Consider the following 15,528-nt stretch of genomic DNA (forward strand, 5'->3'; position numbering starts at 1 on the left):
GCAGGTTCCCACCTTTATGCTTTGCCATCAAGTACCAGGGAAGAGTGTCTTTCAAATAACAAACTCATCTTCATGGCATTTCTTACTCTGCTGCAGCTTAAGATTTCCACAATAGGCTCAATCATTGATTGTGTTTAATTTAGAGAGAAATCATTTGAGTCTGTTAGGCAGGGCAAAGATTCCCTCTCTCCAGAGTAAGGAGACTGACTGTGATCTTTGGGCCAGGAAAATGTGATTTAGTTTTGAGCATACTAAAAAAAAAAAATATTGCTCTCTTTCTACAGGTGAAGTTCTAAAGAACTTAAATAAGTTCTACAAAAGAAAAGAAATCCAAAGACTAGGAGCAGAAAATGGATTGGATGGTAAGAAATAGTTCTAAGAATTTTTTTCCTTTTTTCTTTCTTTAATGTGACATCAGATTTTATTCAGATACGGTGTCAGGTAGATCTGATCTTTTATGGATCTTGCAACACTGCTTGTTTAGGTTGTCTCTGTCACTTGGTTCAAATAACCTTTCTGTTTACTTGTCATATCTCGTATGAAGGTATAGTTATTCACTTTGTTCTTTTCTTTTTTTTAGCTCGCCTGTTTCACCAAGCGTTTATAAGCTTTAGGAAGTATATCATGGAATCCAGTTCTGTGAGTGCTGATTTGCATATTATTCTCAATGATATATGCTGTGGTGCAGGCAAGTATCTGGAGTGCTTGTGAAATAAAATACGCTTTGTTTTTTCTTGTTGTCGACCTGTATGCTTACCTATGTACCTGTGGACCCACCTGCCACACTGCAAAAGAGGTTAAAAAACACTGCTTCCCCATCAGCCTATCCTTCGGAGCGTTCTGTCCTTAAATCTTCTGAAGTGGAAGCAAAAGAGGTGGAGGTCTTAGCGAGAAGCAGCCTGTTGTTTTATGACATCTGTTCCTTGCTGAAATGAAAACAGTAGTTCCATTTCAAAGATGATCAAGGGAGTGGAGCATCTCCCTTATGAGGAGCGGCTGAGGGAGCTGGGGCTCTTCAGTTTGCAGAAGAGGAGACTGAGGGGAGACCTCATTAATGTTTATAAATATATAAAGGGTGAGTGTCACGAGGATGGAGCCAGGCTCTTCTCGGTGACAAACAATGATAGGACAAGGGGTAATGGGCACAAGCTGGAACACAGGAAGTTCCACTTCAATTGGAGAAGAAACTTCTTCTCAGTGAGGGTGACAGAGCCCTGGCCCAGGCTGCCCAGAGAGGTTGTGGAGTCTCCTTCTCTGCAGACATTCAAAGCCCGCCTGGACGCCTTCCTGTGCAACCTCATCTGGGTGTTCCTGCTCCGGCAGGGGGATTGGACTGGATGATCTTTTGAGGTCCCTTCCAATCCCTAACGGTCTGTGATTCTGTGATTCTGTGATTTACATCCCTTTTAAAAATTCAGTAGACACTAGGGGGCACTTGGAGAGCTTTCTCCTGGTCAGGTGGCTTTAACTACTTGGGAATACAGCTCTGTGAGTGTGCTCTGTGTCCCTGTGGCACTAATAGAAGTGAATGGTGTTTGCTTGCTTACTGCATCGCATGTTGTAATTAACGGCATTTCACCGAGAGGTGGTGGCAGCTGGTAACAGCAGCAGGAGAATTCTGAGACCTCTCCAGAGTTTGAGCTTCAGAACCTTGGCATAGTTATGTGTGTTCTTAATGATGGTAATTTAAAGGTTACTGTGGCCCGTCAGTTTTGTCGTAAAATGTGAATGTGTAGCTTTTAAATGTTTTGCCTTCTTAGAAAATTTAAAGTATATTTTTTATATTAGTTGTGCATAAAGTCTTCCACGTGATTTCCTCCCTTCTACTCCTTATTTGCTTAAGATGAGTGTTGTTTACATGTGCCTTAAAACTCACATATATAGGAGTGTAAAGGGTTGTTTACTGTGGCAGTTTTGAAGTTTTTTAGTTGAGTGTTGCTTGCCCAAAGATGATCATTGAAAATACTGCAGTTTTTAAGTTTTTGAAATTCTTCACAATAATTCTGAATAATTGAATCCTAATTCTCAATTAAAACAAACAAACAAACAAACCAGACCCCCAAACTGCTTTTTGGGTATGTTTTTTCTGTGTGTGTTTGTGTTTCATAATAACTTTTTTTTAGATCCAGATAGCTCTTTGAAATTCTGTGAGAGCTGGATGATTGAAGTGTGACCTGAAATGAGACCTTTAAGGCCACATGTTTACTCTGCAAACATTCAGAAGGGTGAACAGTGAACCTGGGTGTCTCTTCTGAGTTGATTTTTCTATTTTTGTTTTCTCACTTTGGGATTGGAGACTCACAATTTTTAACCAGCATCCCAAGTCTTGGTCACTTAAGGAAGCTACAAATGATTCTGTTTATCTCTTTGTTCATAAAAGTGTTTTAGAAGATTTTATTTTATTTTATTTTATTTTATTTTATTTTATTTTATTTTATTCCAAGACAGCACATGAATTTAGCAAGAAAGGGCTAGAATATAGCTATATATAGCTATTTCTCATCCTGCTTTTCCATAGCTTCTCATTTTATTTAGAAATTCTCTAGACGTGTATGCTAACCAGAGTGAATACACTGAAATGAGATTTATTTTTTTTTCATACTATTGTATTTGTATTATCGTGGCTTAATGAGTCTGTACACTCATGTTAGTTTATCTTTCTGCCAGTGAAACAGTTATCAAACTTTGTAGAGAGCCAGAAGCTGAAAGAATTATGTACATGTGTGGTAGAACTAGTAGACTTTTTAAAAATGTTTATTACGAAGATTCATACCTTCAGACAATCTTAAAATGGTTTGTCTTCCAGGCCATGTGGATGATATGTTTCCATTTTTCCTGAGGCACGCGAAGCAGATCTTTCCAATGCTGGACTGTATGGATGATCTGCGCAAGATCAGTGATTTAAGATTGCCACCCAACTGGTCAGTGTGTTTCAGTGGTTGCGGTGTTTTCTTTTCTTAGCGTCACAGAATTTCATAGCCTGTGGACTTAAGCTTTATGATGTAAAATTGCACTGTATCTTCAATTCCGTTTCTCTGTTTTAATGATAATTTGTGTCAGAAACTCTTAACTTTGTTGCAAGATATATTGCAGTCAGTTAAAAGGAAAATAAGAATATGTAAGCTATGAAAGCCACTGAGTTGGTATTGCATTTCCAAGAAGCTATCTTCTGGCTGTATCTGTCTGGCAGGTAGCACAGCACAACATTAAAATGTTAACGTGCCCAAGGAGAGAGACCGCAGTAATGACGATTATTTTGAATGCAATGTGTGAAATTCCATTCGAAGTCTTTGAAAGCATTGTGTGATTTAGAAGATGGATGTAAAAGACATAATAACTTCTTTGTACTGTCACTGTTTAAGAACTTGATCTTTCTGCTTTCAACACACATTACAAAACCTATTGATAAATAAATATTTAAGCTAATTTGCAATTTCCCCTGAATCAGTATCCAGCACACCAGAGGAATGTTCAACAGATCTGCTTTTTTGTGTTTTAGGTATCCAGATGCCAGGGCTATTCAGAGAAAGATAATTTTCCATGCTGGTCCTACAAACAGTGGAAAAACTTACCATGCTATCCAGAGATTTTTGTCAGCGCAATCTGGAATATACTGTGGTCCACTAAAGCTTCTGGCTCATGAGATCTTCCAAAAGAGTAATGTTGCTGTCAGTATGTTATTTTACTTATCTATATCTTTAGTACTGGAACAGTCTCATGAATGCATGTTTGTAAAGTACAGTAGTTGCTTAAGGTAGTCCAGGAAGCAGTGTGCTTGAAGAATGGGTGCCTTTGCTTTGCAGTAGTATCAGCTCATGTGAATACCAGTTGTGCATTCTTGCTTTAGGTGTGCAGAATTGAACGTTGTTTCCCCAGATGGGACATCACTTTTTTCCAAAGCACATGCTGTGAAATCATCCCTGTAATCTGCCTCCATTTTCCTGTAATTTTTCCCTCCCCGGGTTTAGCCAGGTTCTACTATTAGGTTTTTCAATGTGGAAACTGGCTTCTTTTGCCTATGACCTTTATTTTAGCTTGTACTCAAGAAATATTCCTTGCTTAACTTCCTTCAAACTTCTGCTTCAATGTTTAAATATATTTAAACCATCTAATAAAAAGTTCTGCAGCTTCAGATGTGTTGAACTGGAGAGCAGTGCCCTATATCAGGTCCCTAGAGGAAGCTTTCATCAGTGTGTTTTTTTAATTGCTTCCAGCGTCTTTTTGAAAGTTCCTTACCACTGTGTTTCCAGCTGCACAGAACCACACCAGTTATGAAGCATTACAATAACACGTCACATGCTAACACAGCATAGTGTGCATGTACGGTAGTGTTTACCAAATGATCTTGTGATTTCTCTTTTTTAATAAGTCTATGATTTAGAATTTGTAATTTCTATTATTGGTTTGTCAAAGCAACACGTAAGAAAGATTGGCTTGTCCTAGGAGATATTTGTAATGTGTACCACGTAGTGAATGTGGATACCATGTAGTGATGTTCCTTGTTACTAGGGTTACTGCACTTTTTTCCCATGTGTTTAGTGTGTGCAAGGGCTGTTCAGTTGGCAGCTCATGGATCATACATAGCCTTTGAGGCTTAAACAGGGCTCCCTGCGTGGCTCTACAGGTGGCTGTAGGTCTGGAAGGAGCAGCCATCTGCCTGAAATTCAGTGTAGAGCTGACAAAGGGTGGTGGCCCCTGCTGTCTCTCACAGCTAGTCCTCATGAACTTTTGTTTTTTGAGTATAAGGCACCAGGTGAGACACCCAACAGAGCAATCACCAAATGAACTAGAGGAGGCTGGAGCTTGCAAGACTGAGCCTTGCTTTCTGAGCCCCTTGTACTGCGGCTCTTCTGACAGTTCTTTTGTTGCAGATGTGACACCTCTGAAATGCTCACATGTAATGATGTAATCTCCTATAGGAGTAGGAGAGGACATCTAATTACAGATGCTACCTCTTCATTAAACCCTTCAGTCTGATAGAGCTTAAATACAGGACACAAGTCTCAAAAGACTGAGTAGTTATTTTCTGGATAGCTTCTGTTATACTCTCTTACAAGCTGCTCTAAGAACGTGATTTTTTTTCCTCTTTGGGAACAGGATTCTGTTATATTAAAGAAACTTAACATGAGTTTTCTGAATTCCTTTAGAATGTGCCATGTGACCTGGTGACAGGAGAAGAGCGTGTGTATGCCAATGCAGATGCCAGACAAGCTCCTCATATTGCTTGTACCATTGAAATGTGCAGCACTAATACGCCTTGTATGTATACATAATTATTTCAGTCATATCTATGGTATCTATTTATATTATTGCTTGGACTCTGAAGTTTCTGAGCTATTCCTTTTCAATCTTATTTGAACAGTTTCTGAACGATGTTAGAGCAGTTCATAAAACCTGGATCATATCAGAACAGCTGTTTGGTGGGAGAGGTTTAACTTGATTTGAGTAACATTTTTGTAAAAAGTCTTCAAGTTCCTTCCTGTGTTGTATTGCTGTTCTACATGCTCTTCCTTGGTGCATCATATTTTTCTTTCTTGTTTTAAGATGAAGTTGCTGTGATTGATGAAATTCAGATGATCAGAGATCCTGCCAGAGGGTGGGCTTGGACGAGAGCCCTTCTAGGTGAGTTTGTTTGTGCTGACAGTGAATTAGTTTATTGTGACTCCATAAATGGCACATTAAATTCAAGCTTAGCAGTCAGTATATTCATAACACCTGGTGCACAATATGTGATGCAAAATAAAAACTGGTATTGTTTCTTCATATGTCTTCTCACAGCAAATTAGACAGATACTCTGCCTCAAATGAATGACAGCAAGTTATCTGTCACAAGTATGCTTTTTTGGTTCAATTAACACAATTTTTCAGAGATTTCCTTATTAAGAGATACTGCTAATTGTATGGCAGTATAGTGAACATTAAATATTTTATAGTATTGATTTCAAATGGCTCGTTTACAGAGCTGCATTGATCTGTTAAATTGTGACAACAATATGGCTCTTGGTAATCTTAGAATTTTTCAAGAGGAATTTTTGAAAATAATTTTTCCTCAGATTTTGAACAAGAGTTTGGAATCTGATTTCCACTCCTGCCCTTCACTACTTTTAATGCTAAGTTTATCAGGATGATTTGTCACATTTCCTTTGTCTCCTGTTTTTTTCCCTTTTTCTATTCTGACTGCATTAGGGACATATTCATAGTTTTAGAAGGTCATGCAGAAAACAAAGCTCTTCACTTCTGTTGTGGTTTGAGAGTTAGTAAAGCAGTAGTAGCAAATAAAACACTCAAAGCTTTGCTTCATTTGCTCAGTGGTTGAGGGTACCTCTTGTTTTGGCTGAGAGGGTGCAACAAGGTATTAGCTGCTCTGATTATCATACTGATGGATTTCCAAGCATCACTTGCTGATATGAGATCTGATTTGGAATGTTTAAGGAGATTAAATACAGTCTCCATTGATGTGTTTAGCAAGCAAAGTGTAATCTTTGCATAACTTGAAAGTCAGCTAAAGCTACTGATGTCTATAAATATGTAACATTTTGTATCTTGTTCAGGACTCTGTGCGGAAGAAATCCATATTTGTGGAGAACCTGCTGCTATTGACTTGGTGACAGAGCTCATGTACACTACAGGGGAGGAAGTTGAAGTAAGCTTTTTAATCCTGTACAGTTATGGACAGAACATCAAGTTCACCTTGGTGGAAAACAGGCAAAAATTTAGGGTCTTTTGGGGGTATCACTGATCAAAGTTATTATTGTGGGAGCTCTTGTTAAACTGTTTCTCAGCTCCTGTAAACCAAAGGAGTTTTTGCAAAGTTGTTTCATTCTCTTTGTGCTTAAAGAAGATACGTGCTTTGCTGAGTTCCCCTCAGGGAATGCTATAGGTGTTTAGGGGCTTTCTTTACAGTTCTGTTCTTCCTGGAGGGCACAGTGCCCTCAAGTTTGCTGAGGTTACTGGGTCTGAGTTATTCTCCATATGATGAGCAAAGGAGTTAAAAAAGCTGATACCTCCAGAAGAAAGTGATTGAAAGATCTCAGAAACTCAACTTTTCTGTCATAAATATTTTTTTTTCCTTAGGAAGATTCCTTTGTGAAGAGTATTTAAAAACATAAAATTTTATGTTATCAAAGTCCAGCCTGCATGATTTCCTGGTGAATTAGCTGTAGCTTTATATATCTGTGCATGATGGGGCTGTGTAATTCTGAAAGGGGACCAGTTACAGCATTCAGATGACTGAATGAAAACAGACTGATTTCTTGGTAGAACTGCTATATATCCTGTATACTTCTTTTCATGAATCTAGTTCACTTTTAAAAACATATAGTTCTTCCATTTTTTGAGAAGGCTGTATAGTTCTCAGCTTGGGAAGTGCTGCAAGTATGCAAGCGCATAAGGTGTATGTCACCTTCTCCCCAGTAATTATCCCTTCAGGACTGGTAGAGGTCCCTCAGTGTTATAATCAATTGTGATAATAGCCTGATAATGTGATAATGGCTGATATTCCACAGGAGTTTTTTGTTTAAAAACATACTATCTTTGACAACTACTTTGATTCTAGGTCCGAAACTACGAGAGACTCACTCCTCTTACTGTGCTGGATTATGCCTTAGAATCTTTAGATAATCTCCGTCCTGGGGACTGCGTTGTCTGTTTCAGTAAGAACGACATTTATTCTGTCAGTCGACAGATTGAAGCCAGAGGATTAGAATGTGCTGTCATATATGGCAGTCTGCCCCCAGGTAAAGCACACTTGCTTTTGCTTTTAAGTGAATGTTCTGCTTCTTGCTGCTTTCTTAGAAGAACTTTTGAAATGAAGCACTACAAGCTTTCCTAGTTTTGCATCTCTTACAGTTAAAGTAATCAATTTTGTTGACTGATGTTTTCATATTAGGATTAGAGCTTTATTATGTACTTAATATTGATCTTTAGAAAGATGTAATTAAATGAGATGTATCCACAGCTCTGGGAATTATTTAAATCCCTCCAGTCCCCTTCCCCCAACAACATCCAAATATTAATCAAATGCCTTACCCCTGGACCTCCCTCCCTGCGCCCCCCCCCCCATCCCCAGCCTATTATAAAGGCATTGGGCTTAGTGATATTTGATCTTTGTTTTGTAAGAAGAGTTTGCTATGTGAAGTGCTTTGTCATTCTGGTTTAGGAACAAAACTTGAACAGGCAAAGAAATTCAATGATCCTGATGATCCATGCAAAATTTTAGTTGCTACTGATGCAATTGGAATGGGACTCAATCTGTAAGTACTTGGAGCGGGTTATGGTATTTATTTTTTTTGGGGGGGAGGGGGGGTGTGATCCCTGTATTAATTAATTTCCTCACTTGTTACTCCCAAGTTTGACTAATTTGGCTAGGTATCTGCTTTGTCTAGCTAACACAGTACATACATTTCAGTTCTGAAGCAGTGATCAATTTGATTGGGTAGAACTAAACTTTAATTTTAAAATGGATTCTGATTAAATGGCTCACTTGGCCTAATTCTGTGTGATAGTAGGCACTGTTGAGATACTTCTGATTCAAGGGAGTCAGATGTGATACGTTATCAGAGTATCAGTCTCTTGTATTTCTGCATTTCTTGCATTTTCTTGCAAGTTCAGGCCAGTTTCAGATGTATTTTGTTGCTAAAGATGATGCAGTCACATTGCTATAATGAGGCAGATGATGATTAATGCATTGAGACCCTATTAGGACATGATTGATATGTGTAGGGATGATGATTCTCCTGCAACTAACTGGTAGTCTTATGCCGCCCTTTTGAATATACTGTGTCCACAAGTAGTATCTGTGGTCCCTTAATTTATAGAGACAGAAAAGCTCAAAAAAAAAAGCTTTCATTCATCTGTAGTAGGTTGTATATTGGAAAAAATTTGTCAAAAAGGATTCCTCTTTGTTTTTCTTCAAATATTTCAGGTGCATAAAACGAATAATTTTTAACTCTATAGTCAAGCCGACTATCAATGAGAAGGGAGAAAAGGAAATAGATACCATTACAACCTCTCAAGCTCTACAAATCGCAGGCAGAGCTGGGCGTTACGGCTCATCCTTCAAAGAGGGAGAAGTCACTACAATGCATCGTGATGACCTCCCCCAGCTGAAGGAAATTTTGAGTGAGCCTGTGCGCCCTGTGAAGGTGAGAGGCTTAGTACCCACTTTTTACAGAAGTGCTCTGGAGTTGTTTTATGATGTTCTGATCCCAAACTATTTTTCCTCGTGTCTGTTTACAAGTTAGTAATAATGGATTGTGCCATGTCGAAGTGATTTTGAATATATGTTCCATTTGGAGGCTAGCAATATTTAATTTATATTGAAGCTGCTCTTTTAAGGATTAAAAGTTCAAACACAAAAATTCTTAAGTTCCAGATAGGTGTGTTAAATAAACTGGACTCTGTAGGGTGCTTTGGTTTCTTGCATTTTGTCTTTCTAGATTTTGTTTCTGATGCACTAACTTAAGAACGATATTGAGAAATAATGGTTTTTTTCCTCTTTATTTTCCCTTTAGGCAGCTGGCCTGCATCCTACTGCTGAGCAGATAGAAATGTTTGCTTATCATCTCCCTGATGCCACTCTATCCAATCTAATTGTAAGAATCATCAAAGTATTAGCTTCCCCTTTAAAAACTAAGCATTACTTATAGGCACTGCTTTTGTACAAACATACAGTTTGGGAACCTAACAGCCAGCCTTGTGTGTATCTTTAGTTTGATTCTTCTTTCTACAGTAGCAGTGTCTTTGGGAACCTAACAGGCAGCCTTGTGTGTATCTTTAGTTAGTTTGATTCTTCTTTCTACAGTAGCAGTGGCTGCAAATACTTTTAGAATGCTTAACTTTTCTGTGCTATAATAAACTTGAAAGCTGCTGAAGTGTGCAAATATGTTTACATGTGTTGAAGAGCGTTCAACAAACCTTTTCATTTCACCCTTCCTGTATTTTAAATGTAGACTTTTTGGTCTGAGGCTGAAAATATTAGAGACAGAAATGTCTCAACATTTCAGTGTGAAAATTCCTGGGAAACTGGTCTGGTCATATCAGATCTCTGTACATCTGAGAGCTATCTGATTTTTTTAACTCGTTCTGTGGACTTTCTGATAAAACAGTGTCTGCTTAACTTTGAGAAAACAGATTTTGTGGGATCTACTTGGGTCTCCTCATTATCTGGATAGTAATATTTTTTGAAGTGCCTAAACATTTTAAAGTAGAAATTAAGCTTCCAGTGCTGTATTTAAAAGGTAGTATCACAGTTTTTTAGTACACTAAGAAATTCTTAGCAGCTTTCATGGATTTAAATGCGTATTATTGTTCCCTACTGATGGGCTGTTCTGTAGCAAAGTGTATGATTTCTAACCTTGAGGTAAAAGATGATACTTGGAGACCTCCTGGAAGACTTAGGCTGGTAGGGTAACAGCACATCTTTAAAATTTTACTATTGAGAACTTCTGGGCTACCATAGAATCATAAAGATTTAAAAACCCCATTATATTATTCATACCTTAAGTATTCAGTCACATATTGAATTAAGCAGCTCAGTGTTTCTTTAAAGATATTTTTAAAAAGTCTTCAAAGATTTACACTAGAGAAATAGAATAAAAATTCCGCCTGCATTGTGCAGTGGCATCTCCTGTTTTTCCAAGTCTTTAATGTGTTTCAGGTATTCTGTGAACTCTTATTGGAATACCATATTTATCTTGTGATTACTCTTTTCTTCCTGAATAGATCTATTCCTGACATTGGGCTGAAAGTAACTCGGTTATTGGATTTGATGCTATAAAGTTAGCTTTTTGGGCCACGCTAAGTGACAAACCTGAAATAAGTTCTAAATATAGTAATAACTGGTTCCTGTGATTGTGTTCTTTGTAATTAAAATGTAGGCTTCCAGAACAGTGTATTTATTACTTAGGAGACTAATTGAAAATGCTTAAATAAAGCATAGTGTGTTACATCTTCTCCTCTGATCCTGTGTTAGAGAATTTAATGAAAATCCTGTTAAGAGTCAAGAGAACTCCCCTTCCCCTTTTTTATTACTGTGGTTAAATGTGATATTTTTAACTGTTCTTTCAGTATAACTATCCTTTGAAGCAGTAAATAATGTTTTGGTTTGATAATACAAAATTTAACAACCCTCTTCTGTAATAACCTTGTCTTCATTTGGTTATGTTTTCACAGGATATTTTTGTGAGTCTCTCGCAAGTCGATGGGCTTTACTTTGTCTGCAATATTGATGACTTTAAATTTCTGGCAGATATGATTCAGCACATTCCACTAAATTTACGATCACGATATGTCTTCTGCACTGCACCCTTGAACAGAAAAGAGCCTTTCGTGTGCACCACATTGTTGAAGGTGAGGGTTTTGTTTGGTTTTTGGTTTTTTGGGTTGTTTTCTTTTTTTTGAGGAAAAAAAGGTGGTATTTATATTGGAGCAAATAAGTCTTAATGCACAGAGACTGTAGCTAGCTGCTGTACTTACGGGTTTTGTCATTAGATCATTTGAGAAGTGCTCAGAGGAAGTAATATAAAATGGCAGGAGATACATGTATATGTATATGTATATGTATATGTATATGTATATGTATATGTATATGTACGTATTAATTGCATTCTTAGTTTTTATTGGCCCAAGCTTTTAACATCTGAGAACGGATTCTCATCTTGTGATGTGAATTAGAATTTGGATAGTTTTTCTGCTGTTTGCCTCAGAGGATCCTGCTGCTTGCCTTGCAGATGATCTTTGAACTGGGAGAGATCAGAATTGCGTTACGTAGTCACTTGGACACTGTTAAACTTTGCACTGCAGTGTGTCTAAAGTAGACCATAAAAACCAAGATACTGCTGCTTCAAGGTGGTAGCTTGTCAAGAAAAGAATATGGGGTTAAGTATGATTGCTGATGTTATAATACAGTTATATAAAATTAAACCCCCAGAAAACAATGTCGTAAGTTGTTCTCAAAATTACATCATTTCAGGCCTGGATGAACTGTTTTGCACTGTACCCCTGGAATGATTATTTTGAGGAATTTATAGTCAGCTGATTTTGCTTTTTCAGGACTAACACTTTTGTTTGGGACTGTTACTTTGTTAGTCAATATTGCCCTTGTCCCCTTTTAGAGACTACATTAAACATTCTCAACAAAATAGTGTTAAACTGACGTGATGCCCTCAAGTCACAGATATTAGACCTGTGCTTTTCAAAAATGGCTAATAATTGTCTTTAAAAAATGAGTGATTGATTGAAAAGAGTTGAAAAAAGAAGTGCCTCAGTAAGAAAATGCTGAGTTTTCAGATCCCAAGTAATTAAGGTGTAGAGTGGCTTAATGTGATATCAGAGGGAGGTAGGCTGTGGTAAATGCCTGTGTGAATTTAAGCCCTGTTCCTTGGCAAAAAAAAAATCCCTTCTGGTATCAGCAAGTTAGAAAGCAGTTATTCCAAGTCATCAATGCTCCTGAAAACCGTAAATTTAAATCTTATTAGGCTTGTTTATCTGTTAGTAAAAGAGCTGAGATGTCTAGATTTCAGAAGAGCTGATTTCTAGTGCAGATTAATCTGTTTAGGTTGTGAATCGTGTGTTTCCTAAGTCAGGGAAAACATTTAACATTTCTCAACCCTGGAGATTCTAAACCAAGATAATTAACAGAATAGGGGCAGGAGAAGAAAAAAAGGTGAAGTCTATTTGCTTTGCTAGATTAGATCATATGCCTTCGGTGTTACGCTCTTCTGGATAGTTCTATATTTTTGTTGCTTAATTGTGGATGGCCCACAAGCAAATTGTGTTAATGAGGCCCTGGAAAGAGATGCAACTCCTGTGTTCGGTAATTAAGTAAAAGAATATGTGGCATTTGGGCTGTGTAAAACAAAGCAGGTATTTTCTGGAGTATTCTGTGTATGCAGGCTCAAGGGAATTTAACTCTTGAGATTTCTTCTTTCCTGACTGAGGACTTCACTGGATCTGCTTGTTTTTCAGTTTGCAAGACAGTTCAGTAGAAATGAGCCTCTGACGTTCGACTGGCTCTGTCGGCACACCAAATGGCCGTTAGCTGCTCCAAAGAACATCAAAGAACTTGTACACCTTGAAGCTGTTCATGATGTTTTTGACCTCTATCTGTGGTTAAGGTATTGTCTTTGTGCTTGAAAATGATTTTTTCCTAATGTTTATGACTTACAGCCCTAGAAAAGCAGTGTCTTCAAGCCCATGTGTATGTGGTGCAGTTTGGCTTCTTTGGCCCTTTAGAGGATCTTGACAAATGCAAGTGTAGCTGTTGTGGGAGCGAGTCGTGGGTTCTGCAGAGAACAGTTTGTGACTGACAGAGAGAGAAAGTTAAAACAAGGTGATCCTGCACTGGCGCAGCCAAAATGCCACTTAAAATACAGTGGCCTTCTCATGCAACACGTACTATTTTTTTTCTCTTTTCATAGTATGTATCTCATTTTTGTTCCAGTTAGCAGTCCTTTAGTGAAAAGGCTTAATTTCTGTGTTGTTTTGCCTCCCTTCAGTTACCGTTTCATGGATATGTTCCCTGATGCTCTCCTTGTAAGGGATATTCAGAAAAAACTAGACAGCATTATACAAGTTGGTGTCTGCAACATCACAAAGCTGATCCGAGCTTCACAGTCTGCAGCTGCTCCTGGCGCAGCAGAAGTTGTGTCAGAAGACTTTCCTCTTTCAAGGACTAAGAGGCATACCAGGGTGGTTTCAGACGGTCATGATGCAAAATCCACAGAGGCCCTCTCTATAGCAGTGGAGGTTCCAGGAGAAAGAAGAGCAAAGAACTTGAAAGCCTTTCGGTCTGCTACAAGACAGGAGGATCTTAAAAGCCATGGACGTGGATCTCTTGCCAACAGATTGCTGCGTGAAGGACTTCTAACGCAAGAAATGCTGAGACAGCTGGAGAGTGAGTGGCAGGATCAGCAAAGGGATGGTAGATATGGCCTTCGTTCAAAAAGAGATGATCAGAATAGTTCGAAGGAAATAGGGAAAAAGAAAAAATAGAACTGTTTCCTAATTCTGTTTAGTTTTTATTCATAAAATAAAATACTATTTTAATAATTTCTTTGGCATTTCATGTTTACACTGCTGCAACTCCATATGCTTTTCCTTCTTCTGTGACCAGCTTCATGAAGCACTCAGAGAAATGGACTCTAAAAACCTCAGAAGCCATAAGTTTGTTTTTAGCAGTCGGCTTTTAAAAGTCACACCTTTTCAGTCATGGTGTTCAGCCTCAGTGTATGATCTGCTGCTGTGTGAAAATTTGAACTTCATGTCTTCTTGCAAGATATCCTTACATCCTTAATAAACATCAGATATTTCACTAGTAATGAATTAGCTACTCATTCCATCCCTTCCCAAAGGGCAGAGTTTAACAGATAACAAACAAATAATGAACAGCCTGGCAGGAAATTGAGTCAGAATGGTGATAGGAGTCATGCGCCTCTAACCTTTTTGTCCTATGAAAAAGTGGAAGGAGGTGTGTTGATGCGTTAGGGAATGATGAAATTCTGGCTACGGGAATTTTTGAGCAAATTGCAGTTCTGTCATCTGAGGGGTAATTACTGAAACAAAGCAAAATCTGTCATTGCTCTTTAAATGATGTTCTTTGTTCTAGGGAAAGCTCATCACTCTGATTCAGGCAAAGTTTGTGTGGAGAAAAATAAAAAAAATTGGATTATGATTGTTAGGAGGAAGGAGGAGATGGTAGAGCCATGTTTCTCCTTGACTTTTCTAATTCATCTTCATGCAAATGATTTTGTTCTGTTGCACTTCATAAATGTGGTTTTGCTTCACGTGCCAGTTTGTGATATCTGAATTTTAACACATGAAATCTTTTACCTAAGCTTACGTGACAGCTTACAGTTTAGTTAACAGCTTGTGGGCTGATAGTAGTATTTCCACATACCTATTTTATTGTGGCTATCATAAACCCGAAAATTTAGGTTCTTACCACCTGGAGGAAGGTTTAATTTGTTGGAACTAAGTTCTTAGGGAAAATGACTTTTTATTCCTGATACAGTATCACTGAATAGTGTTTAAGGCAGTGCACCAACAGGCAGTGCCTCTTTCATATACATGCAGATGCTGTGTAATTTTTTTGTAGGTTTTTTTTTTAGTGTGAGAAGCTTTAAGGTATGTTTTTGAGCTCCCAGTAGGGATACTGGAGAGTGGGAAGGCTCAGATGCTGAAACTGCTGTGTATTCACAGAAATGGGCTTCAGTTCTAGGACATGTTGCTGAGGCCGCCTGAGAATGATGCTGCAGCAGCCATGTTTCTGGGGTTGGCTATATACGTCTGCAGATCCTGTTTGTGGTAGTGTTGGGGTACTTGTAAAAACCAGGTTGAACTTCACGGTTTCAAATTTGATAGTTTTAGCTTTCTAAAACTATCAGCCACACATTTCTGCAGGTTAAAAACTTGCTCTGAATCCCATCTGCTCGCTCCTTGTATCAATCCTTAAAGCTGCTGTTCCGAAACAAGCCTGCAGCGGTAAGTCTGAATGATGTTTATAACAGCTGTTTTCAGGGCATGCTGTGT

General features: G+C 38.2%; 1 protein-coding gene across 1 annotated transcript; it reads left to right on the forward strand.

The window, feature by feature from the left end:
• The first annotated feature begins 290 nt into the window (after positions 1–290).
• Positions 291–14,318, forward strand: SUPV3L1 (suppressor of var1, 3-like 1 (S. cerevisiae)). Its single transcript, XM_010187274.1, has 14 exons — positions 291–362; positions 581–688; positions 2,807–2,921; positions 3,500–3,668; positions 5,148–5,259; positions 5,545–5,622; positions 6,552–6,643; positions 7,556–7,736; positions 8,159–8,252; positions 8,924–9,143; positions 9,513–9,593; positions 11,173–11,349; positions 12,967–13,115; positions 13,497–14,318. The coding sequence occupies exons 2-14, from the start codon at positions 625–627 to the stop codon at positions 13,990–13,992; spliced, it is 2,028 nt and encodes a 675-aa protein (XP_010185576.1). The 5' UTR covers positions 291–362; positions 581–624; the 3' UTR covers positions 13,993–14,318.
• The last annotated feature ends 1,210 nt before the right edge of the window (positions 14,319–15,528 follow it).

This window comes from Mesitornis unicolor, unplaced genomic scaffold, assembly GCF_000695765.1.
Source record: "Mesitornis unicolor isolate BGI_N332 unplaced genomic scaffold, ASM69576v1 scaffold6826, whole genome shotgun sequence".
Taxonomy (NCBI): domain Eukaryota; kingdom Metazoa; phylum Chordata; class Aves; order Mesitornithiformes; family Mesitornithidae; genus Mesitornis; species Mesitornis unicolor.

Coding starts and splice junctions, on each gene's coding strand:
- SUPV3L1 (XM_010187274.1), top strand. CDS start 625: ATGGAATCCAGTTCTGTGAGTGCTGATTTGCATATTATTCTCAATGAT. Junction 6,644..7,555: donor CTACAGGGGAGGAAGTTGAA/GTAAGCTTTTTA, acceptor CTTTGATTCTAG/GTCCGAAACTACGAGAGACT. Junction 9,594..11,172: donor CCACTCTATCCAATCTAATT/GTAAGAATCATC, acceptor ATGTTTTCACAG/GATATTTTTGTGAGTCTCTC.